The sequence below is a fragment of the Mobula hypostoma genome, chromosome 5 (assembly GCF_963921235.1).
Source record: "Mobula hypostoma chromosome 5, sMobHyp1.1, whole genome shotgun sequence".
NCBI lineage: Eukaryota > Metazoa > Chordata > Chondrichthyes > Myliobatiformes > Myliobatidae > Mobula > Mobula hypostoma.
Window position 1 is genome coordinate 96,522,293 of NC_086101.1, and position 26,290 is coordinate 96,548,582.

The following is a 26,290-nucleotide window of genomic DNA, read 5'->3' on the forward strand; positions in this document are numbered from 1 at the left end:
TGGTAAGTTGATGGAGAAGATCCTGAGAGGCACCATTTATTAACATTTGGAGAGGCATAATATGATTGGGTAGAGTTAGCATGGCTTTGTCAAAGGCAGGTCGTGCCTTATGAGCCTAATTGAATTTTTTGACTATGTGAGTAAAGACGTTGATGAAGGAAGAGCAGTAGATGTAGTGTACATGGATTTCATCAAGGCATTTGACAAGGTACCCCATACAAGGCTTATTCAGAAAGTAAGGAGGCATGGGATCCAAGGGGACATTGCTTTGTGGATCCAGAATTGGCTTGCCCACAGAAGGCAAAGAGTGGTCATAGACGGGTCATATTCTGCATGGAGGTCCTAGAAGCATGATTTTCCGGGAACAATTCCATAAACAAGCACATCAACCATGATAATATTTATGAGCTGATGCGGGCAAAATTTCAGACCCCGACGTATGAAGTCCATCATATAGTTGCTCAGTGATGAGATTTCCTCCCCACATCACAATTGAGTTTCTGAAATGACATCCAATCAGTTGGTTGAAAAGTATATAAAGGTCAAGCATTCGGTAGCCACACCACAATCAACAGCACACCAATGATGTCTCCTTGCATGTGACAAAACATTTGCAAGAAATTTGCCAAGAGTGGTAACTGTATGCCTTTGGAATGTGGGAGGAAACTGAAGCAAACTGAGAAAATCCACATGGTCACAGGGAGATCACACAAGCTTCCTATATCCAGTGGCAGGAATTGAATCCTGATTACTGATTGCTGGAATTGTAACACAACTGCACTAACCACTATGCTACAGTGCCACTAAAGATGAATAAAATATCAAAGCAGATTTGATAGGCACGTGTAGAAGAATAAGTTGTAGAGGTACAGATAATTTAGAAGGGTAGTGGATCAAGTGAGATTGTTCTGTGTGAAGCAATATGCATGTGATAGGCTGAATTCTTCAACATTAATCACATAAAATAGATATTTTAAGCCCATTTGAGGTAAAAAAGAAAATAAATGTTCATATAGAGAAATATGATATTAACATGGAACATAGAGCACAACAGCACAGTACAGGCTCTTCACCCCAAGATTTTGTGTCAAACTTTTAACTTACACTCTAAAATCAATCTAATCCTTCTTTTCTATGTAACACTCCATTTTTCTATCATCCATGTGCTTAGCTAACAGTTTTTTAAATGCCTCTGCCACCACCCTTGTCAGTGCATTCCACGCACCCAGCATTATCTGTGTGAAAAAGACCACCTCTGACAACCCCCCTTTACTTTCCTTCAGTCACATTAAAATTATGCCCCTTTGTATTTCCACCCTTGGGAAAAGTCTCTGGCTGTCCACTCAATCTATGCTTCCTATCATCTTGTACACCTCTATTAAGACACCTCTCATCCTTTGCTCCAAAGAAGAAAGCTCTAGCTCATTCAATGTATTGTGGCGACCCACTTTCTACACAAGCGAACCGGCTGACAAAATAGCCCGCGCGCGGGGAGTGACTTTTGTAATGCACCTCTGACGTCATTTCCGCCTGGAGAAAGCTGGAGGGGAACTGCTTAAAAGCCAGTGCCGCGAAGTTTGAATAAACAAGTCTTGAGTGCAACTTATAGACTGCGTTTTGTTATTTCTAGCTCTGTGTGTAGCACATCGCTACATCGGTGACCCCGATGGTCCAAATGAGATTTGGACCAAAGATGATCGACTCTTCTTCATCTGTTCACGCAGTTTCGCTAAAACTGCGAACTTTCTGGATGCTGCGACCACGCGTGTGGTTTGACCAAGTAGAAGCCCGGTTCCAGATTCGGCAGATATCTTTGGATTCCACACGTAACTATTACGTGGTGAGCTCCCTTGACCAGGAGACAACAGCACGGGTTGGGGATTTCATACAGTCACCCCCCGAAGAAGGCAAATATGCAGCATTCAAAGTGCTGCTCTTAGAGACCTTTGGCCTTTCACGGTGTGAGCGAGGTGCCCGCTTGCTGCACCTGGATGGTTTGGGAGACAGGCCGCCGTCAGCATTAATGAGTGAGATGCTGACCCTGGCTGAAGGACACAAGCCCTGCCTCATGTTTGAGCAGGCATTCCTAGAGCAACTGCCCGAGGACATACATCTGCTGCTGGCCGACGCAGATTTCAGTGACCCCTGGAAGGTGGCGACCCGGGCAGACGTGCTGTGGAAAGCCAAGATGGAGAGCGGGGCGTCCGTCGGATAGATTACCAAGCCACACGCCCAACAGCAGGCCAGACCAGGCCCGGCAACGGAGCGCACACAACCCAGAGGCAAGAGTGAAGAGGCCAATGAACAGTGGTGTTTCTACCACCAGCAGTGGGGCACAGAAGCCCGCTATTGTCACCCATCCTACAAGTTCCCAGGAAACGTCAGGGCCAGCCACCGCTAATGGCTATGGCGGCTGGCCACCAGGACAGCCTCCTGTATGTCTGGGACAAACAGTCGGGACGACGCTTCTTGGTCGACACCGGAGCGTAGATCAGCGTCTTACCCCCAACGGGGTATGACACCCGCAACAGGGCGACGGGACCCACCCTGAGGGCCGCAAACTGCAGCACGATTCGGACCTACGGCACCCGCACAGTGCAGCTACAGTTCGGTGCCAGCCGGTTCATGTGGGACTTCACACTGGCCGCTGTGGCCCAACCACTCCTGGGGGCGGACTTCTTGTGAGCCCACAGCCTACTGGTCGACTTGCAAGGGAAAAGACTGGTCCATGCCAAGACTTTCCAGACGTTCTCCCTGGGTGAAGCCAATTTGCCGGCCCCACACCTGGACCCCATCACGCTGTCCGACAATGAATTCACCAGAATCCTGGTGGACTTTCCATCGGTTTTGGCACAGCAGTTCACGGCAGCCATGCCCAGACACGGAGTACAGCACCACATTCCGACCCAGGGACCACCCCTCCATGCCCGTGCATGAAGGCTCCCCCCTGGACAAGCTCTGCCTGGCGAAGGAGGAGTTCAAGAGGATGGAGGAAATGGGGATCGTACGGCGGTCCGACAGCCCATGGGCCTCCCCCTTGCACATGGTGCCCAAAGCAGCCGGGGGCTGGAGACCATGCGGTGACTACCACAGACTGAACGAGGCTACAACTCCAGACCACTACCCCGTGACGCACATACAGGACTTTGCAGCAAACTTGCATGGGGCAAGCATCTTTTCCAAAGTAGACTTCGTCCGGGGGTACCATCAAATCCCGGTACACCCTGAAGATATCCCCAAAACAGCACTCATCACCCCATTCAGCCTGTTTGAATTCCTCCGAATGCTGTTCGGCCTGAAGAATGCCGCACAGACGTTCCAGCGACTAATGGATGCGGTGGGATGCAATCTGGACTTCGCGTTCATCTACTTGGACGACATCCTCATAGCCAGCAGTAGTCGTCAGGAGCATCTGTCCCACCTCCGCCAGCTCGACTCCCGCCTGCGTGATTTCGGCCTCACGATCAACCCGACCAAGTATCAGTTCGGACTCGACACCATCGACTTCCTGGGCCACAGGATTATCAAAGACGGGGCAACACCTCTGCCCACCAAGGTAGACGCGATCCGCCACTTCGCCCGGCCCAACACAGTCAAAGGCCTGCAGGAGTTCGTTGGTATGGTGAACTTTTACCATCGCTTCCTCCCCTCAGCAGCCCGTATCATGTGCCCTTTGTTCATCCTGATGTCGGGTAAAGGCAAGGACATTACTTGGGATGAAGAGGCTGCGGCCGCTTTCATTAAAGCCAAGGAGCCTTGGCAGATGCCGCGATGCTGGTGCACCCCAGAACAGATGTTCCAACTGCCCTCACAGTGGGCACATCCAACACAGCAGTCGGTGGGGTGCTGGCGCAACTCATCGAGAGGCACTGGCAACCCCTGGCGTTCTTCAGCAGGCACCTACGGCCACCTGAACTCAAGTACAGTGCCTTTGACTGGGAGCTGTTGGCACTTTATCTGGCATCCGACATTTCAGGAACTTCTTAGAAGGCCGGCTGTTCACCACGTTCACGGACCACAAACCGTTGACCTTCGCATTCACGAAGGTGTCCGATCCCTGGTCGGCCCACCAGCAGCGACATCTGTCCTACATCTCCGAGTACACGACGGACATCCAGCATGTCTCGGGAAAGGACAACGTCATAGCGGACGCACTCTCCAGACCAGCTATCCAGGCTTGTCCCAGGGGGTGGACTATGCAGCACTGGCGGAGTCGCAGCAGGCAGATGACGAGATGCCCAGCTACAGGACCGCAGCCTCGGGTTTGCAGCTGTAAGACTTCCTCATAGGCCCAGGTGAGAGGACCCTCCTGTGTGACGTGGCTACTGGCCAACCTCGCCCCATCGTCCCAGCAGCCTGGCGGCGGCAATTTTCAACTCCATACATGTTGCAAGGAGTGCGGTACCTCCTAATTATGGTAGACAGGTTCACAAGATGGCCAGATGCGGCCCTGCTCAACAACACCACCGCCGATTCCTGCACCCGAGTGCTGATTGCAAACTGGGTGGCACGCTTCAGGATACCGGCTCACATTACCTCCAACAGAGGCACTCAGTTCACCTCCAGCCTGTGGTCAGCTGTGGCCAGCCTGTTGGGAACACAATTACACCACACAACTGCCTACCACACACAGTCAAACGGACTAGTGGAATACTTCCACCGTCACTTAAAGTCAGCTCTCATGGCCCGCCTGAAAGGGCCTAACTGGGTGGACGAGCTTCCCTGGGTCCTGCTTGGAATCCGCACAGCACCCAAAGAGGATCTGCACACCTCCTCGGCCGAGCTGGCGTACGGCACACCCCGGTCATCCCAGAAGAGTTCATACCAGCCTCAAGGGGGCAAGAGGAAGAACCCGCAGCAGTCCTGGACAGACTACGCGAAAGGCTCGGCAACCTGGGCCCCGTACCGACTTCACAGCACGGACAGATCCCGACCTATGTACCCAAAGACCTGCAGAACTGTAAGTTTGTATTCGTACGAAGGGGTACACACCGAGCACCGCTACAGCGGCCATACGAGGGGCCGTTCAAGTTGATCAGTAACAACGGGTCCACGTACGTTCTGGACATTGGGGGGAAAGAGGAGGTTTTCACGATGGACCGACTCAAACTGGCCGACGTGGACTTGGCGCAGCTGGTCGAGGTTCAGGCACCGCGGCGCAGAGGCAGACTGCCCAAACAGAGACTGATCCAGGCTGTGGACATTGGGGGTATATCGCCGGTTTGGGCGGGGGGGGGGTTATGTGGCGACCCACTTTCTACACAAGCGAACCAGCTCACAAAATAGCCCGCGCATGGGGAGAGACTTTTGTAATGCACCTCTGACGTCATTTCCGCCCGGAGAGGGCTGGAGGGGAACTGCTTAAAAGCTGTGCCGCGAAGTTTGAATAAACAAGTCTCGATTGCAACTTACAGACTGCGTGTTGTTATTTCTAGCTCTGTGTGTAGCACATCACTACAATATCATCATAAGACGTGCCCCCTAGTACAGGCAGCATTCTACTAAATCTCCTCAACACCCTCAATAAAGATTCCACATCCTTCCTATAATGAGGTGACCAGAACAGAACACAATATTCCAAGCATGATGGAACCAGGATTTTATAAGGCAGCAATGTTACCTTGCAGCTCTTGAACTCAGTGTTACGATATGTTAAATGTTTGTTGCCTGTATTCCATGCAGTTAAGATCTATGCTAAGATAGAAAGGGAACACGGAATAATATAACACAGGAACCAATTAAATTAGCAATCGATTGTCCAACTAATCCTTTCTGCCCACAATTCATGTGCCATTCTAAATATCTTTTTAAAGTCTCTAATGTTTCTGACTGTAACACCACCCCAGGCAATGCATTCCAGACACCCACCACTCTCTGTGTAAAAAACTCACCCCTCAAAACTCCTTTGAAATTAGGTCCTCTCACCTTAAATGCATGGCCTCTTGTATTAGACGTTTCAATTTTGGGAGAAGGATACTATCTGTTTACTTCTCATAATCTATAGATGCTCTAATACTGTCATTTTTATCTAGCTGGCACTGTTTAGGCTCAATTTGCTAAATCTGGCCAGTGCTCTCAGCTGTGAGTTCATAAATAGGCTGATTCTCCATTGAGTCTACTCTCCCTATAGTAAAAATCACAATGGTATAGAACACACATCAAAGTTGCTGGTGAATGCAGCAGGCCAGGCAGCATCTCTAAGAAGAAGTACAGTCGACATTTCGGGCTGAGACCAAGGGTCTCAGCCCGAAACGCTGACTATAGTCCTGACGAAGGGTCTCGGCCCGAAACGCCGACTGTACCTCTTCCTAGAGATGCTGCCTGGCCTGCTGCGTTCACCAGCAACTTTGATGTGTGTTACTTGAATTTCCAGCATCTGCAGATTTCCTCATGTTCTGGTATAGGACACAATAGGTTGAAGCAAGCTGTTCCTGGGATATAAAGTAAGAGAGAAACAGATTTTAAGTGTTCGACTAAATGTAATAGAAACCAGATGAATTTGCAAATATATTTTCATGTTCTTGTACAACTGAAGTTTAATATTTAGGATTTTTTGGCTCTGCTGCACATGCTCTTTCTGTATGAGAGCATGGATCTTTTCATTAACTTAAATGTACTGATCTATACATTAACTCTGTTTCTCATCCCATTGATGGTGTCTGACCTGTTAAGTATTTCCAGCATTTTTAATCTTAATTCCAAAATCCTAACATCTGTTTTATTTTTGAGTTTCACTTTCTAAAGAACAGAATGAATAATGTGTCATTACTTTGTCACTAATACTGAAGCAGCTGAAAATAGTTTGGTGTATTCTGAGGAATTCCTGCAGTGTTGCCCAGGGGCTGGGGTGTTTGACATTTCTCACCTCTCTCCACCATTAATCACAATCACTTCCCTTCATCTGAATGTCAATACCATCAAATGAGAATTTCTCTCTGCTTTTTATTGACATAAATTTCATAATATAGTGTCAATGAGTCATAGAGTAATGCAGCTTGGAAACAGGCCTTTCAGTCCAACTCTTTCAGACTGACCATGGCATCCACTAAGCTGCATTTGACCCATACCCTCTGAACCCATTTTTTTCTATGCATTTGTTCAAATGTCTTTTGAAAGTTGTTATTGTACCTGCTTCAACCACTGGCAGCTCATCCCATATACAGTATGTACCTACTTCTGAGTGAAGAAGTTGCCTTTAAAATATTTTATTTTTATTTGAAAGAAGGTCTCTTTTAAATCTTTCTCTTCTCACTTTAAAACCTGTGCCTCCTAGTTTTTAGTTCTCTTCGTTGAGGGGGAAAAAAAGACTAAGTACATTTACCCTCTCTAAACCCCTCATAATTTTATACAACTCTATAAAATCACTCTTCAATTTCCTATTTTCCAAGGAATAAAGTCTTACTCTGTCCAGCCTCATCCTATAACTCAGTTCTTTATGTCCCACCAACATGCTTGTAAATCTCCACAGCACTCAGTCCAGCTCAGTGGCAAATTTTCTAAAACAGGCTGATTAAAGCTACTGTGCTGTATTGCTGGGGCATTTCAGAGAAAGGAGGGGGTAGTGTTGGGCCTCCTAAGTAACATTAAATTGGGTAAGTCCCAGAGATTGATGGGATATACCCCAGGTTATTGAGAGAGGCAAATGATGAGATTTCTCAGGTCACGACCAAAATCTTTTTGTCTTCACTAGCCAAAATTTGGGAAGTACCAGAAATAAAATCGTACGTTCCATGAATATTCAGCAGAACAGCCAAAATCTTTTCAGAGAAATGAAGTTCACAGTTCAAGCAATGACCAAATCTCTATAGGACTGTCACATCCAATCAGGACCGGTGATGGATTATGAAACTGTTTAAGTAGACAGCAATTGCAGCAGATACAATAACAACATATAAAAGATAGCTGGAGAGGTACCTTATAGATGGAAAAGGTTGGGACTAAGCTGAAGTGTGGCATTCAGCATCAGCCAGAATTATTGGATGAATAGTATATCTTGGTATCTCTCTGAGGCTAACCCTCAGCCAACTTGATTCTCTTCACATGGCCATAGGAGCATAAGGCATAGGAGCAGAATTAGGCTATTCAACAATCAAGTATGCTGATCCATTTGATCATGGCTGATTTATTTTCCCTCTAAATTCTATTCTTCTGCCTTACCCATACCCCTATAGAATCTATCAACCTACACTTTGAATATACTCAAAGGTATAGAAACCACAGCTATCTGTGGCAATGAATTCCAAGAATTTACTACCCTCTGGCAAAAGGAAATTCCACCTGATCTCTGTTCTATTCTGAGGCTGTGCCCTCTGGTCCTAGACTCACCCAGTATTGGAAGTATCCTCTCCACATCCACTTTATCTAGGCCTTTCAATATTCAGTTGGTTTCAATATGTTCTCCCCTCACTCTTTTAAACTCTAGTGAGTACAGACCCACAGCCAACAAAAACTCATCCCATGTTAATAACCCTTTCATTCCTATGATCATCCTCATGAACCGCCTCTGGACCTATCACATCATTTCTTAAATAAAGGTGCCAGAACTGTTTATAATACCACAAATGTGGTCTGACCAATGCCTGATAAAGCCTCAGCATTACATCCTTGCTCTTATATTCTAGTTCTTTCAAAATGAATACTAACATTATATTTGCTTTCCTTACCACTGACTCAACCTGCAAGTTAACCTTTAGCGAATCCTGCACTAGGACTATCAAGTCTCGCTGCACCACTGATTTCTGAATTTTCTTCCCATTTAGAAAATGGTCTACAACTTTATTCCTTCTACCAAAGTGCATGACCATACATTTCCCTACACAATATTCCGTTTGCCACTTATTTGCCCATTCTCCCAATCAGTTCAAGTCCTTCTGCAGACTCCTTTCTCCCTCAACACTGCCTACCCCTTCACCTATCTTTGTATCAGCTGCAAACTTGGCCACAAAGTTATCAATTTCCTTCAATCGAATCATTGACATATAACATGAAAAGATGCATTCGCCACACCAAACCCTAGTCCCAATATCACTAATCACAGGCAGTCAATCAAAAAATGCCCCATTTATTCTCACTTTTTGCCTTCTGACAGTCAGATAATCTTTTGTCCATGCTAGTATCACAATATGGCAGAAACATTGGCTGAATTGCACAATATGGGACTTCAAAATAGTCCAGTTTATTACTTGTACTTTAAGCCCTGCTGTGCCTTTAACCAAGCTGCTCCAGAGCAATTACAGCATTGGCAACTATCCAGATATTTTCTGAGCAGAAAAATGGACGACAAATCCAACTTGCCCATTACTAGTCCATCTGTCGATCAACAAGAAAGCAAAGGAAGGCTTTGGTGCCACCTCAATTATGACGTCCTCTCTAATGCTCAGCTTATGTTTTTCCAGAACTGCTCAATCCTAAATATTGGGCCAAAGAGTTGAGTTTCAGCGGTGAGATGATAAATCTGCCTTTGACATCAATGCATTATTTCACTGTGTGTGACCTCAAGCAGCCTCATTAAAACTGAAGTCAATGTGGAAGTTTCAGCAAGGAAAGAGTTAAAATGTTGTGCTAACAGAATAAAATGTAGGCACTTTGTACAGCCTTTTGTATGTATGGAGGTTCAGTAAGGCAACAGTCAGGATATGCTGACAGAGACAGTGCAGTCACCCAGTCTGAACACAGCCCCTGAAAACCTAATCTTCCCCTGTATAGACTTTCTGTTTAAGCATGAGAATCAAGGTCATTAACAGACCAAGACAAGCTAAAGATGCGAGTGATGCATTCTAGGATAATGCTTACTATTGGACAGTTATTTCACTAATTCCCTAGTATTATTTGCCTTTAGCACATAGATTTACTTGGTTTTTAACACCTAAATTCGTATTATGATTAGTACTTAAATATGCAAATTATGGGATTCAGAAGTGTACAATAGAATCAATATTTGTATACAGTAATCAACTTCAATATAAAAAACAGCATTTCATGCTCAAACCTCAGAACAGTTGGTGACAGAAGCCATGTTGTTCTCTTTGTGCACAAGTAAATAAACTGTGATTGGGGAATGAGTGCAAGTTGTCAAACCCCAGTTCATCGACAATGACCAGAGTCACACTTCACATATAAATTATCAGTTGATATCAATCAGCCCAGCTTGAGGTAATCGCTGCTTGAGGTATCCTCATGTTGATTTATAAACCTGATCAGTTTTTTAAAATTGCTTCAAAGAAAATCTCCCTCCTTTCCAAACAGGTTTCTTAGAAATAGTGTTAGTATCCACTTCCTATCTCAACTTTTCATGTAATGATGCAATATGTGTCCACCTGCAGTAAGACTTTGAAAATGCTTATACTTGGACTAAAACCAATAGATTTGAATTAGATTTACTGCCAGTGGTATCTGATCTGAAATTAGTTGCTTTGTGGTAGCAGTATGGTGCAAAGATGTAAAAATCTATTAATTATAAAAATATTTAAACTTCCCGACACAAAGGAGTAACGACGTAATGTTCATAGGTTCATGCACCATTGAGAAACCTAATGGTGGAGGAGATGAAACTTCTTTTGAATCATTAAGTGTGGGTCTTCAGGCTCCTGTACTTCCTCCCTGATGGTAGTAACAAGATGAAGAGAGTTCTTAGTGATGGATGCCACCACCTTGAAACACTGAGTCTTGAAGATGTCCTCAGCGGAGGGGAGGGCTGTACCCATGATCAAGCTGGCTGAGTCAATAACCCTCTGTGTCCTATTTTGATCCTGTGCATTGGAGGCTTCAAAGCAGGCTGTAAGGCAATCTGTCAGAATGTAACTTCATCACACATCTATAGAAATTTGCAAGTGTCTTTGGTGACATGCCAAACTTCCTGAAACTTCTAACAAAGTAGAGCTGCTGGCATGCTGTCTTCATGATTCTTTATAGCAAATTTATAGAGATGTTTGAGCCACATAGTCATGTGTGTAAAATAGAGCAATGGGCTAAGAATGGATCCTTGAGGTGTGCCTGTGTTTATTGTCAGCGAGGAAGAGCAAACAAGAGCTAAACAATTACAATTTCTAACACACAGGATTCTACCTTTTCTTCATATACAATATTTCCATTATTAAAATTCATTTCAACATCCAAACAGAAAATTTGGTCTGGTTGTGCAAGTACTGTGGTTATGTCAACAGGTCTGAACTTGATTACTTTGTGCTGCCTTCCAAACATCTACAGTAGGATAATACTCAAAGATTTCTATATCTTCCAGGGCAGAGGAGTTTACTTGCCTAGTGCTTCATCCACCTCCTAAAGAATTACTACTCCATACTGCCAATGTACAATGGTGGTATTGAAGGCCAACTTAAGAGTAGATAGCCCAGGCTTTTTGACAGCATCTCACAAACACTGCAGTACTTCCCACTGGAAAAGGCAAGTGCAATACATATGCACAAAACCACTGCCACTATGTTTCCATTCATCTGTAATACAGTGGATTCCATTTAATTGGGACACATTGGAATGAGTACATTTTAGCCCAATTAAACGGCTGCCCCAATTAGCCAAAATAATTTAAAAGGTGTGAAACGGAGACTGTGAGAGAGCCTGTGGTATGTCTAATACCAGGTGAACGAGTATTCTTTGGGGAACTGCAAGTCTGTGTTTTTATTGATACTTTGCTGCACGCTTGAGTGCTCAGTGGGGGGCACCGATGTTTTTTTTTGCTGATGGGGAGGGGAGATTGTTGCCTTGCTGCTGCTTGTGCATGGGAGGGGGAGCTGGGGGAGGGAGGCTTTGGGGTTCTAACAGTTAACTGTCATTCATTCTTTAGGACACTCCCCTGCTTTTGTGGATGTTGCAAAGAAAAGGTATTTCAGGATTTATATTGTATACATTTCTCTGACATTAAATGTACCTTTGAACAAGACAAACTACCAGATTCTATGTTGTCGTTTAAAGTTAAATTGGATAGATATATGGACAGGAAAGGAATGGAGGGCTATGGGCTGAGTGCAGGTCGGTGGGAATAGGATAGGGTAAGAGTTTGGCATGGACTAGAAGGGCCGAGATGGCCTGTTTCCATGCTGTAATTGTTATATGGTTATATGGTTATTTGTTGTTGTTGTTCGTCCTTCGTGGTCGAAGATGACCATGGCTTCAAAGTCAAATGGGAGATTGGTGGCTGTGGGTCCGGAAGTGACTGATGAGGCCAATCCGGGCCCTGAAGGCTCGCCCACATGTGGGACACAAGTGGGTGGGTGCTGTCGTGGCAGTGGATGCTGCTCAGGCCTTGCGCACAGCACGCTTTCGTTGCGCCTCGATGATGCGCCTGACTTCAGCTGCACGGGCTCCTGTGGTGATCTTGCTGCGCCAAGCTGGACGATTGAGGGCAAGCGTCTCCCACGTGTTGATGTCGACACCCAGGCCTTTGAGGGATGTTTTGAGGCAGTCTTTGTAACGTTTCTTCTGCCCCCTGACTGAGCGCTTGCCCTGACACAGTTCTCCGTCCAGCAGCTGCTTAGGCAATCGGCTGTCTGGTATTCTGACCACATGTCCAGCCCACCTGGCTTGGGCTTTCAGCAGGAGGGTGTGGACGCTGCAGAGCCCAGCTCGTTCCAGGATTTCCGTGTCGGGGACTTTGTCCTGCCACCTGATGTGGAGGAGTCTGTGGAGACAGCTCAGGTGAAAGTGGTTGAGCTGTTTGGCGTATCTGCTGTAGACAGTCCAGGTCTCGCTGGCGTAAAGGAGGGTGGTAAGGACCACTGCACAGTAGACCTTCAGCTTGGTGGTAAGGCTGAGTCCTCTCCGCTCCCAGACGTTCTCACGGAGTCTCCCAAAGGCGGCGCTGGCTTTGGCAATCCTGTTGTTGACCTCAGCGTCTATGTTCACTGCGCGAGAGAGTATGCTGCCCAGGTAGGTGAAGTTGTCGGCTGTCTGGAGGTTCTGGCCCTTCACCGTGATGCGCGGCTCCTGGTATGGCTTTCCTGGGGCAGGCTGGTACATAACTTCGTTCTTTTTGGTGCTGATGGTGAGACCGAAGTTGTCGCAGGCTTGTGAGAAGCAGTCCATTTCACGCTGCATCTCCTGCTCTGTGCTGGCGTTGAGTGTGCAGTCATCAGCAAACAACAAGTCTCTGATGACAGTCTCTCGCACCTTTGTAACTGCCTGCAGGTGCCTAAGGTTGAACAACCTGCCGTCAGTCCTGTATCTGACGTGGATTCCTTCTTCGTAGGTATGGAAGGCATCTGTCAGCATGGCAGAGAATACCATACTGAACAGAGTCGGGGCAAGAACGCAGCCTTGTTTGACGCCATTTATCACTGGGAAGGCCTCCGACTCGTCGCCGTCTTCCAGAACTTTCACCATCATACCGTCGTATGGTTATTTACCATATAACTAAGCATCAATTTATGTATTTAAATAAAATACAGAACAAATTAGAACACTACCAATACTACTGCTGTACTATATAACTGTATTAGTTCATAATAATTGTTGACAGAAGAACTCATCCATTGTATGCTGCAACATGTTCTATTGATTGACTGTAAATGAACAAAATCAGCACTGACACCTAATGCAGATAATGGAGTGCCTTTTTACAATGCTTTCTATTATTGCATCTTCCAAATCTTCATTTTCATTGTAGCATTTGAGACGATTCTCAGTACCTTCAAGTTCTTTGTAGTTCCTAACTTGAAGTAGGGAAATCTTTTGATTTTCACTCCCAGCTTTGTTGGCATTTCCAAGTCTGAATATTTGAACCCATGGTGAGCAAAACAGTTCCAAATTGTCTTACTGCTGATTATCAACAACTGTCAGTGGCAAAAATCTCTGTTTTTTGAACACAAACACATGCAAATGATGTTTTTTTATAAACTGTCTGGTCCAAGTATGATATAGTATCTAATGGCCACATAAGTACACACGACAGACACTAGTTAGAAACTGTTCAACAACAGTCTCCTGTCTTACTTAAGCAGCATCGTGTCCCAAATAAATGAAGAGAATCCCAGGTATTTTCTTGATTAGTTTTTGTTCTTTAAGTGCTGTTCCAAATAAGCACATGTCCTGATTAACTAATGGCCAAATTTTAACCAGAATTCACTGTATGTTGAAAAATACACTATTGTGGTGAAAAATACTTAATTGTCACTCAGATTGATTCTGGGGCTCCTCACCTAACAACTGGGAGTCATTTCAACAATGGTGTGCAGTAACTCAATGAGGAGGCGTGCTATTATCTATTGAGGGTAGTTAGCGAAGGAAAATCTAGTCAGGTAGAAGAAGGCAGCACACATGAGGTTTAGGAAGCAAGGATCAGATGGGTCTATTGAGGAATATAGGGAAGCAAGAAAGGAGCTTAAGAAGGGGCTGAGAAGAGCAAGAAGGGGGCATGAGAAGGCCTTGGCGAGTAGGGTAAAGGAAAAGCCAAGGCATTCTTCAATTATGTGAAGAAAAAAAGGATGACAGGAGTGAAGGTAGGACTGATTAGAGATAAAGGTGGGAAGATGTGCCTGGAGGCTGTGGAAGTGAGCAAGGTCCTCAATTAATATCTCTGTTCGGTATTCACCAATGAGAGGAAACTTGATGATGGTGAGGACAATATGAGTGAGGTTGATTTTCTGGAGCATGTTGATATTAAGGGAGAGGAGGTGTTGGGGTTGTTAAAATACATCAGGACGGATAAGTCCCCGGGGCCTGAAGGAATATTCCCCAGGCTGCTCCATGAGTTGAGGGAAGAGATTGCTGAGCCTCTGGCTAGGATCTTTATGTCCTCGTTGTCTACGGGAATGGTACCGGAGGATTGGAGGGAGGCGAATGTTGTCACCTTGTTCAAAAAAGGTAGTAGGGATAATCCAGGTAATTATAGACCAGTGAGCCTTATGTCTGTGGCGGGAAAGCTGTTGGAAAAGATTCTTAGAGATAGGATCTATGGGCATTTTGAGAATCATGGTCTGATCAAGGACAGTCAGCATGGCTTTGTGAAGGTCAGATCGTGTCTAACAAGCTGGATAGAGTTCTTTGAGGAGATGACCAGGCGTATAGATGAGGGTAGTGCAGTGCATGTGATCTATATGGATTTTAGTAAAGCATTTGACAAGGTTCCACACAGTAGGCTTATTCAGAAAGTCAGAAGGCATGGGATTCAGGGAAGTTTAGCCAGGTGGATTCAGAATTGGCTTGCCTGCAGAAGACAGAGGGTCATGGTGGAGGGAGTACATTCAGATTGGAGGATTGTGACTAGTGGTGTCCCACAAGGATCTGTTCTGGGACCTCTACTTTTTGTGATTTTTATTAACGACCTGGATGTGGAGGTAGAAGGGTGGGTTGGCAAGTTTGCAGATGACACAAAGGTTGGTGGTGTTGTAGATAGTGTAGAAGATTGTCGAAGATTGCAGAGAGACATTGATAGGATGCAGAAGTGGGCTGAGAAGTGGCAGATGCAGTTCAACCGAAGAAGTGTGAGGTGGTACACTTTGAAAGGACAAACTCCAAGGCAGAGTACAAAGTAAATGGCAGGGTACTTGGTAGTGCGGAGGAGCAGAGGGATCTCGGGGTACATGTCCACAGATCCCTGTAAGTTGCCTCACAGGTGGATAGGGTAGTTAAGAAAACTTATGGGGTGTTAGCTTTCATCAGTCGAGGGATAGTGTTTAAGAGTCGTGATGTAATGATGCAGCTCTATAAAACTCTGGTTAGGCTACACTTGGAGTACTGTGTCCAGTTCTGGTTGCCTCACTACAGGAAGGATGTGGAAGCCTTGGAAAGGGTACAGAGGAGATTTACCTGGATGCTGCCTGGTTTAGAGAGTATGCATTATGATCAGAGATTAAGGGAGCTAGGGCTTTACTCTTCGGAGAGAAGGAGGATGAGGGGAGACATGATAGAGGTGTACAAGACAATAAGAGGAATAGATAGAGTGGATAGCCAGCACCTCTTCCCCAGGGCACCAGTGCTCAATACAAGAGGACATGGCTTTAAGCTAAGGGGTGGGAAGTTCAAGGGGGATATTAGAGGAAGGTTTTTCACTCATAGAAACATAGAAAATATAGAAACATAGAAAATAGGTGCAGGAGTAGGCCATTCAGCCCTTCGAGCCTGCACCGCCATTTATTATGATTATGGCTAATCATCCAACTCAGAACCCTGCACCAGCCTTCCCTCCATACCCCCTGATCCCCGTAGCCACAAGGGCCATATCTAATTCCCTCTTAAATATAGCCAATGAACTGGCCTCAACTGTTTCCTGTGGCAGAGAATTCCACAGATTCACCACTCTCTGTGTGAAGAAGTTTTCCTAATCTCAGTCCTAAAAGGCTTCCCCCTTATCCTCAAACTGTGACCCCTTTGTTCTGGACTTCCCCAACATCGGGAACAATCTTCCTGCATCTAGCCTGTCTAATCCCTTTAGGATTTTATACGTTTCAATCAGATCCCCCCTCAATCTTCTAAATTCCAACGAGTACAAGCCTAGTTCATCCAGTCTTTCTTCATATGAAAGACCTGCCATCCCAGGAATCAATCTGGTGAACCTTCTTTGTACTCCCTCTATGGCAAGGATGTCTTTCCTCAGATTAGGGGACCAAAACTGCACACAATACTCCAGGTGTGGTCTCACCAAGGCCTTGTACAACTGCAGTAGTACCTCCCTGCTCCTGTACTCGAATCCTCTCGCTATAAATGCCAGCATACCATTCGCCTTTTTCACCGCCTGCTGTACCTGCATGCCCACTTTCAATGACTGGTGTATAATGACACCCAGGTCTCGTTGCACCTCCCCTTTTCCTAATCGGTCACCATTCAGATAATAATCTGTTTTCCTATTTTTGCCACCAAAGTGGATAACTTCACAGTTATCCACATTAAATTGCATCTGCCATGAATTTGCCCACTCACCCAACCTATCCAAGTCACCCTGCATCCTCTTAGCATCCTCCTCACAGCTAACACTGCCGCCCAGCTTCGTGTCATCTGCAAACTTGGACATGCTGCATTTAATTCCCTCATCCAAGTCATTAATATATATTGTAAACAACTGGGGTCCCAGCACTGAGCCTTGCGGTACCCCACTAGTCACCGCCTGCCATTCTGAAAAGGTCCCGTTTATTCCCACTCTTTGCTTCCTGTCTGCTAACCAATTCTCTATCCACATCAATACCTTACCCCCAATACCGTGTGCTTTAAGTTTGCACACTAATCTCCTGTGTGGGACCTTGTCAAAAGCCTTTTGAAAATCCAAATATACCACATCCACTGGTTCTCCCCTATCCACTCTACTAGTTACATCCTCAAAAAATTCTATGAGATTCGTCAGACATGATTTTCCATTCACAAATCCATGCTGACTTTGTCCGATGATTTCACCGCTTTCAAAATGTGCTGTTATCACATCTTTGATAACTGACTCCAGCAGTTCCCCCACCACTGACGTTAGGCTAACCAGTCTATAATTCCCTGGTTTCTCTCTCCCTCCTTTTTTAAAAAGTGGGGTTACATTAGCCACCCTCCAATCCTCAGGAACTTGTCCAGAATCTAACGAGTTTTGAAAAATTATCACTAATGCATCCACTATTTCTTGGGCTACTTCCTTAAGCACTCTGGGATGCAGACCATCTGGCCCTGGGGATTTATCTGCCTTTAATCCCTTCAATTTACCTAACACCACTTCCCTACTAACATGTATTTCGCTCAGTTCCTCCATCTCACTGGACCCTCTATCCCCTACTATTTCGGGAAGATTATTTATGTCCTCCTTAGTGAAGACAGAACCAAAGTAATTATTCAATTGGTCTGCCATGTCCTTGCTCCCCATAATCAATTCACCTGTTTCTGTCTGTAGGGGACCTACATTTGTCTTTACCAGACTTTTCCTTTTCACATATCTATAAAAGCTTTTACAGTCCGTTTTTATGTTCCCAGCCAGTTTTTTCTCATAATCTTTTTTCCCCTTCCTAATTAAGCCCTTTGTCCTCCTTTGCTGAACTCTGAATTTCTCCCAGTCCTCAGGTGAGCCACTTTTTCTGGCTAATTTGTATGCTTCTTCTTTGGAATTGATACTATCCCTAATTTCCCTTGTCAGCCACGGGTGCACTACCTTCCTTGATTTACTCTTTTGCCAAACTGGGATGAACAATTGTTGTAGTTCATCCATGCAATCTTTAAATGCTTGCCATTGCATATCCACCGTCAATCCTTTAAGTGTCATTTGCCAGTCTATCTTAGCTAATTCACGTCTCATACCTTCAAGGTTACCCCTCTTTAAGTTCAGAACCTTTGTTTCTGTATTAACTATGTCACTCTCCATCTTAATGAAGAATTCCACCATATTATGGTCACTCTTACCCAAGGGGCCTCTCACGACAAGATTGCTAACTAACCCTTCCTCATTGCTCAAAACCCAGTCTAGAATAGCCTGCTCTCTGGTTGGTTCCTCGACATGTTGGTTCAAAAAACCATCCCGCATACATTCCAAGAAATCCTCTTCCTCAGCACCTTTACCAATTTGGTTCACCCAATCTACATGTAGATTGAAGTCACCCATTATAACTGCTGATCCTTTATTGCACACATTTCTAATTTCCTGTTTAATACCATCTCCGACCTCACTACTACTGTTAGGTGGCCTGTATACAACTCCCACCAGCGTTTTCTGCCCCTTAGTGTTATGCAGCTCTACCCATATCGATTCCACATCTTCCTGGCTTATGTCCTTCCTTTCTATTGCGTTAATCTCTTCTTTAACCAGCAACGCCACCCCACCTCCTTTTCTTTCATGTCTATCCCTCCTGAATATTGAATATCCCTGAACGTTGAGCTCCCATCCTTGGTCACCCTGGAGCCATGTCTCTGTGATCCCAACTATATCATAATCATTAATAACAATCTGCACTTTCAATTCATCCACCTTATTACGAATGCTCCTTGCATTGACAAACAAAGCCTTCAGGCACTCTTTTACAACTCTCTTAGCCCTTATACAATAATACAGAGAGTGCTTGGTGCGTGGAATGCACTGCCTGAGTCAGTGGTGGAGCCAGTTACACTGGTGAAGTTTAAGAGAGTACTAGACAGGTATATGGAGGAATTTAAGGTGGGGGCTAATATGGGAGGCAGGGTTTGAAGGTTGGCCCAACATGTGGGCCGAAGGGCCTGTAATGTGCTGTACTATTCTATGTTCTTCTGTGTTAAAATAAAGACTGGTATTGCAACACCTTGTGAATGTAAGAAATAAAAAGATGCTCAAAAATGAGTTAATTCAAATATTTATGATACTAGACTCACTTGGGAATAAATTAGCCTGATACAACTTATTTAACACTGACCCCTGCACACCCCGTGAGCTGGAGAATCCAGCAATCACCTTTCCTTTGGTACCTTTTAAACATGAGTTTGCAAGCAAATCGCAGTTATTGTGTATTAGGTCTCAGCTCTATCCTCACCATCTATTTCAAGAACAGATTTAATTACGATTTTTCTGAAAGACGATTGAACCCTCACACCTGTGCATAAATTATACTCAACCAATTACGGGAGCCACCATTATGTTTTTACCTGGTATCTTGCCCAGGACGAGAGACTTGAGCCCATTAAATGCTGTGTCTGATGACAGCTTGTAGTTCATGGAATGTAAATGGTCAATCTGCAAAATATTAAACAGAGAAAAAAGAAATAATTAATACAAACAGAAGATGCAGATGTTGGAAATCTGAAATGTAACGGAAAATACTGGCCGTCTGTGCAGCACAGTAGTGTAACAGTTAACGCAAAACAAACGCAGTGCCAATGAGCTAGGGCCAATTGCTGCCACTGTCTACGAGAGGTTATGTTTTCCCTGTGAGCATGTGGGTTTTCTCCGGCTGCCATCGTTTCCACCCACTTTCCAAAGTGATATGCATTCGTAGGTTGATTCGTTATATGGGTGTAATTGGGTACTTCTGATGGTTACCCATCTATCAGAGCCTGCACTCTGGGTGTGACTACCTCAGTAAAAGATTCGTCTATGAGGTTTACAGCTTCTTGCATAGTCGTGAATGCATGTCTTGTCATTCAGCAATTGAAGCTGGGTGCACTTCCTGCAGATGTAGTGATCAGGGAGACTCACAGGTATCCTGAAATCCCATATCTCAAGAGGAGATTTCCACTGCCTGACCTAATTTCTTGCTCACACTTGTTATACAGCTAACTTTAGTACTAGCCTGTGCCTGTTGGCTGTGTGGAGCTTGCATGCTCTCCAGCTCTTCCCATGTTTCCTTGTGATTCTCTGGTTTATTCCCACATCCAAAAGACATTCAGCTTGGAATCAGAATCAAAATCAGGTTTAATATTACTGTCATTTGTGGTGAAATTTGTGTTTTGCAGCAGATATATATATATATTCATTCAAAAAGGCAGTGCAAAAAAGAGCAAAAAATCATTGTCTGTAAAGAAATCAGATAAGACAAGACCATACGACAAAAGAGCAGAAGTCGGCCATTTGGCCCATCGAGTCTGCTCCGCCATTTTATCATGAGCTGATCCATTCTCCCATTTAGTCCCACTGCCCCGCCTTCTCACCATAACCTTTGATGCCCTGGCTACTCAGATACCTATCGATCTCTGCCTTAAATACACCCAATGACTTGGCCTCCACTGCTGCCTGTGGCAACAAATTCCACAGATTCACCACCCTCTGGCTAAAAAAATTTCTTCGCATCTCCGTTCTGAATGGGCGCCCTTCAATCCTTAAGTCATGCCCACTCGTAATAGACTACCCCATCATGGGAAACAACTTTGCCACATCCACTCTGTCCAAGCCTTTCAACATTCGAAATGTTTCTGAGGTCTCCCCTCATTCTTCTAAACTCCAAGGAATACAGTCCAAGAGCGGGCAAACGTTCCTCAAATGTTAACCCTCTCATTCCCAGAATCATTCTCGTGAATCTTCTCTGTACCCTCTCCAACGTCAGCACATCCTTTCTTAAATAAGGAGACCAAACTGGCCACAGTACTCCAAGCGAGGTCTCACCAGCACCTTATAAAGCCTCAGCATCACATCCCTGCTCCTATACTCGATTTCACGAGAAATGAATGCCAACATTGCATTCGCCTTCTTTACCACCGACTCAACCTAGAGGTTAACCTTGAGGGTATCCTGTACGAGGACTCCCAAGTTCCGTTGCATCTCAGAACTTTGAATACTCTCCCCATTTAAATAATAGTCTGCCCATTTATTTCTTCTGCCAAAGTGCATAACCATACACTTTCTAACATTGTATTTCATTTGCCACTTCTTTGCCCATTCTTGCAATCTATCCAAGACTGTTTCCTCAGCACTACCGGCCCCTCCACCTATCTTCATATCGTCAGCAAACTTAGCCACAAAGCCATCTATTCTATAATCCAAATAGTTGATGTACAATGTAAAAAGAAGTGGCCCCAACACGGACCCCTGTGGAAACCACTGGTAACCGGCAGCCAACCAGAATAGGATCCCTTTATTCCCACTCTTTGTTCTCTGCCAATCAGCCAATGCTCTATCCACGTATGTAACTTTCCTGTAATTCCATGGGCTCTTATCTTGTTAAGTAGCCTCATGTGTGGCACCTTGTCAAAGGCCTTCTGAAAATCCAAATATACAACATCCACTGCATCTCCCTTGTCTAGCCTACTTGTAATTTCCTCAAAAAGTTGTAATAGGTTTGTCAGGCAGGATTTTCCTTTAAGGAATCCATGCTGAGTTCTGCCTATCTTGTCATATGCCTCCAGGTACTCTGTAACCTCATTCTTGACAATCAACTCCAACAACTTTCCAACCACCGATGTCAAGCTAACAAGTCTATAATTTCCTTTTTGCTTCCTTGCCCCCTTCTTAAATAGAGGAGTGACATTTGCAATCTTCCAGTCCTCCGGAACCATGCCAGAATCTGTCGACTTTTGAAAGATCATCGCTAATGCCTCCTCAATCTCCACAGCTACTTCCTTCAGAACATGAGGGTGCATTCCATCTGGTCCGGGAGATTTATCTACCTTTAGACTATTCAGCTTCCTGAGTACTTTCTCTGTCGTAATTGTGACTGCGCACAATTCTGTTCCCTGCCACCCTTGAGTGTCCAGTATACTGCTGATGTCTTTCTCAGTGAAGACTGATGCAAAATACTCATTCAGTTCCTCCGCCATCTCCTTATCTCCCATTACAATTTCTCCAGCATCATTTTCTATCAGTCCTACATCTACTCTCACCTGTCTTTTACTCTTTATACACTTGAAAAAGCTTTTAGTATCCTCTATGATATTATTTGCTAGCTACCTTTCATAGTTCATCTTTTCCCTCTTAATGACCTTCTTAGTTTCCTTTTTTAAGCTTTTAAAAACTTCCCAATCCTCTGTTTTCCCACTAATTTTTGCTTCCTTGTATTCCCTCTCCTTTGCTTTAACTTTGGCTTTAACTTCTCTTGTCTGCCATGGTTGCATCCTTTTTCTCTTCAAAAATTTCTTTTTTGGAATATACCTGTCTTGCACCTTCCTCACTTCTCGCATAAACTCCAGCCACTGCTGCTCTGCCGTCCTTCCTGCCAGTGTCCCTTTCCAGTCAACTTTGGCCAGTTACCCTCTCATGCCACTATAATTTCCTTTACTCCACTGAAATACCGACACATCAGATTTCGACTTCTCTTTTTCAAATTTCACAGTGAACTCAATCATGTTATGATTACTGCGTCCTAAGGGTTCCTTCACCTCAATCTCTCTAATCACCTCCGGTTCATTACACAATACCCAATCCAGTACAGCCGATCCCCTAGTAGGCTCAACAACAAGCTGTTCTAAAAAGCCATCTCGCAGACATGGTGGCATGATGGTGGAGGTCAAAGACTGTTCCTGAAATATTGATTGTATGTCTTCAGGTTCTTGTACCTCCTCCTTGATGAAAAGAGGGCATGTCCTGGGTGATGGAAGTCCTTAATGATGGATGCCGCCTTTTTGAAGCATTGCCTTTTGAAGATATCCTTGAAACTGAGGAGACTAGTGCCCATGGTTGAGTTTGCAACTTACTGCAGTTTTTTCCAATCCTGTGCAGCGTCCCCTCCAAACGAGATGGTGATGCAGCCAGTAAGAATGCTGTCCATGGTATATCTGTAGAAATTTGTGTGTGTCTTTGGTGACATACCAAATCTCCTCAAACTCCTAGTGAAATATAGCTTCTGCAAAGCCTTCTTTGGAATTGCATCAGTATGTTGGGCTCAGGATAGATCTTCAGAGATGCTGCCACTCAGGCAACCACTATAAATTGCTCCCGGTAAGTGTTGGAATCTGGGGAGAGTTGACTGGATTGTGGGGAGAATAAAAAGTACTTGGTGTTGGATGAATATTCACTAATGTTTCATGGTTAGCATGGACTCCATTGGCCAAAGAGACTTTTTCAATACTGTGTCATGGTATGAACTTCAAAATCGGCTTGAGTACTTGCCTTTTCCACAATGTACTTGGGCTTACACTTCGGTTCTGCTAGTGAACTGGACTGCAGGATTAAATATCTTTTCCTGATGAACTAGTGTGAAGCACCAACAACTGCTTGGCACATCTAAGGTACTATAAGTTAAATTCCATTGATCTTGATTACCCACATACAGCTGTTCTGAAGGCATTTGTTCCAGCAAATATTTCGACACCATGCATTTCTCTTGCACCCATCAAGTATAAGGTAAGCAGACTCTCTAATTTGTCTCAGAATCAGTGATCTCTTCAAACTGCTGAAATCAATGCCTGATTGTGGTTTCTAAAGAGGCTTTCAGTGCCACGGATGGTCAATTACAACCGGATTTGTTTCTGTCCAAGAAGCAACTATCCACTTGTGCCAAGAGAAAGCAGCAACAATTAACCAGCCTGGAGCATGTGGTGAGAGCAAAAAGCATCTATAATGAATGATAATATATAATAATGGCACAGGTGCAAATTGGACACAGTGTAGTATTATGCAAAACATTCCACAATTAATCTTGTAACTACCAGGGGGTTCAGACCACACTGTGTTACAGATGCAGCTCTGCATGTGGTCATTGGACACTGAACAGAATGTGTGTAAACACACTTGTGGAAATATTATCTATTCATGTTGCCCAGCAAATGGGGAGGAAAGCAAAGAGGGCCTCAGAACAGGAGCATCTCAAGTTATCAGAGTTCCAAAGTTCAAAGTAAATTTATTATGAAAGTATGTATATGTCACTACGTACTTCTGAGATTTATTTCCTTACAGAAAAATATAGAATATATCAAAAATTCTAAATAACAAAGTCTGACGAACAACCAATCAGCAAAAGAAGACAAATAATACAAATTATAAACAAGTAAATCAATAATATTGAGAAAAGGAGTTGTTGAGTCCTTGAAATTGTATTTATAGGTGTTGGAGTCAGTTCAGTGTTGAGGTGAGGAAAGTTATCAACACTGGTTCAGGAGTTTGGGCGGGGGGGTCATAAGGCAAGTTGAGAGTGGAATAAACCATAAAACTTAACCTGACCCCCATGAAGTCTTTCAACTACTTGCAAAGCTGAAGTCACCAGTGCAGTTCAGACTGCATCCCGGCTTGGTATCGCAACTCCAATGGAAAGGAATACAAGAAACTACAGAGAGCTTCCCTTTTTGGTTTATGTTTATACTTTGCATAGCATTAGTAAAGCCTCCAGCATGATCAAAGACCCCACCAACCCCAGACATCCTCCCTTCTCCATTTTCAACTGGGCAAAAGACACAAAAGTTGAATGTATGTACCACTATGTTGAAGGACAGCTTTGTCCCCGCTGTTATAAAACAATAAAAAATTCCTCAGTATGATTCTTTGGTCTCTTTTCCTAACAACCTACCTCATTATGATCTTGCACCTTATTGTATACCTGCACTGCCCTTTCTCTCCAGCTGTTAAACCTTAGTACACATGTTACTATTTTACTTTGTTCTACCTTAATACACTGAAATGATCAAATCAGGGTGGACATGTATACAAGAAAAGCTTTTCACAATTTCACAATATTAAACCAATTACAATTCTAATTTCATTTCCAAGGTACATGGAATTAGACCATAAGACAAAGGAGCAGAAGTAGACCATTCGGCCATCGAGTCTGCTCCGCCATTTTATCATGAGCTGGTCCATTCTCCCATTTAGTTCCACTCCCCCGCCTTCTCACCAGAAACTTTGATGCCCTTGCTACTCAGATACCTATCAATCTCTGCCTTAAATACATCCAATAACTTTGCCTCCACTGCTGCCCATGGCAACGAATTCCATAGATTCACCACCCTCTGACTAAAAAAATTTCTTCGCATTTCTGTTCTGAATGGGCGCCCTTCAATCCTTAAATCATACCCTCTCATACTAGACTCCCCTATCATGAGAAACAACTTTGTCACATCCACTTTGTCCATGCCTTTCAACATTTGAAATGTTTCTATGAGGTCTCCCCTCATTCTTCTAAACTCCAAGGAATACAGTCCAAGAGCGGACATACGTTCCTCATATGCTAACACTCTCATTCACGGAATCATTCTAGTGAATCTTCTCTGTACCCTCTCCAACGTCAGCACATCCTTTCTTAAATAAGACCAAAACTGCCCACAGTACTCCAAGTGAGGTCTCACCAGCGCCTTATAGAGCCTCAACATCACATCCCTGCTCCTATACTCGATTCCTCTCGAAATGAATGCCAACATTGCATTCGCCTTCTTCACCACCGACTCAACCTGGAGGTTATCCTTAAGGGTATCCTGTATGAGGACTCCTAAGTCCCATTGGATGTCAGAACTTTGAATTCTTTCCCCATTTATTTCTTCTGCCAAAGAGCATAACCATACACTTTCCAACATTGTATTTCATTTGCCATTTCCTTGCCCATTCTTCCAATCTATCCAAGTCTCTCTGCAGACTTCCTGTTTTCTCAGCACTACCAGCCCCTCCACCTATCTTCGTATTGTCAGCAAACTTAGCCACAAAGCCATCTATTCCATAATCCAAATCGTTCATTGACAATGTAAAAAGAAGCAGCCCCAACACGGACCCCTGTGAAAACCACTGGTAACCGGCAGCCAACCAGAATAGGATTCCTTTATTCCCACTCTCTGTTTCCTGCCAATCAGCCAATGCTCTATCCACATATTTAACTTTCCTGTAATTCCATGGGCTGTTATCTTGTTAAGTAGCCTCATGTGTGGCAACTTGTCAAAGGCCTTCTGAAAATCCAAATATACAACAGTCACTGCATCTCCCTTGTCTAGCCTACTTGTAATTTCCTCAAAAAGTTGTAATAGGTTTGTCAGGCAGGATTTTCCTTTAAGGAATCCATGCTGA

At 44.4% G+C, this 26,290-nt stretch overlaps 1 protein-coding gene across 3 annotated transcripts in view; it reads right to left on the minus strand.

Annotated features, from left to right (window-relative positions):
• The window catches only part of LOC134346869 (contactin-associated protein-like 5), a 1,934,616-nt gene that overhangs the window by 148,551 nt on the left and 1,759,775 nt on the right, over positions 1-26,290 (minus strand). For all 3 annotated transcript variants that reach the window (XM_063048675.1, XM_063048674.1, XM_063048673.1), the window contains one exon: positions 19,525-19,612. In XM_063048675.1, coding sequence (XP_062904745.1) covers positions 19,525-19,612 — 88 coding nt within the window. The remainder of the gene's footprint in view (positions 1-19,524; positions 19,613-26,290) is intronic.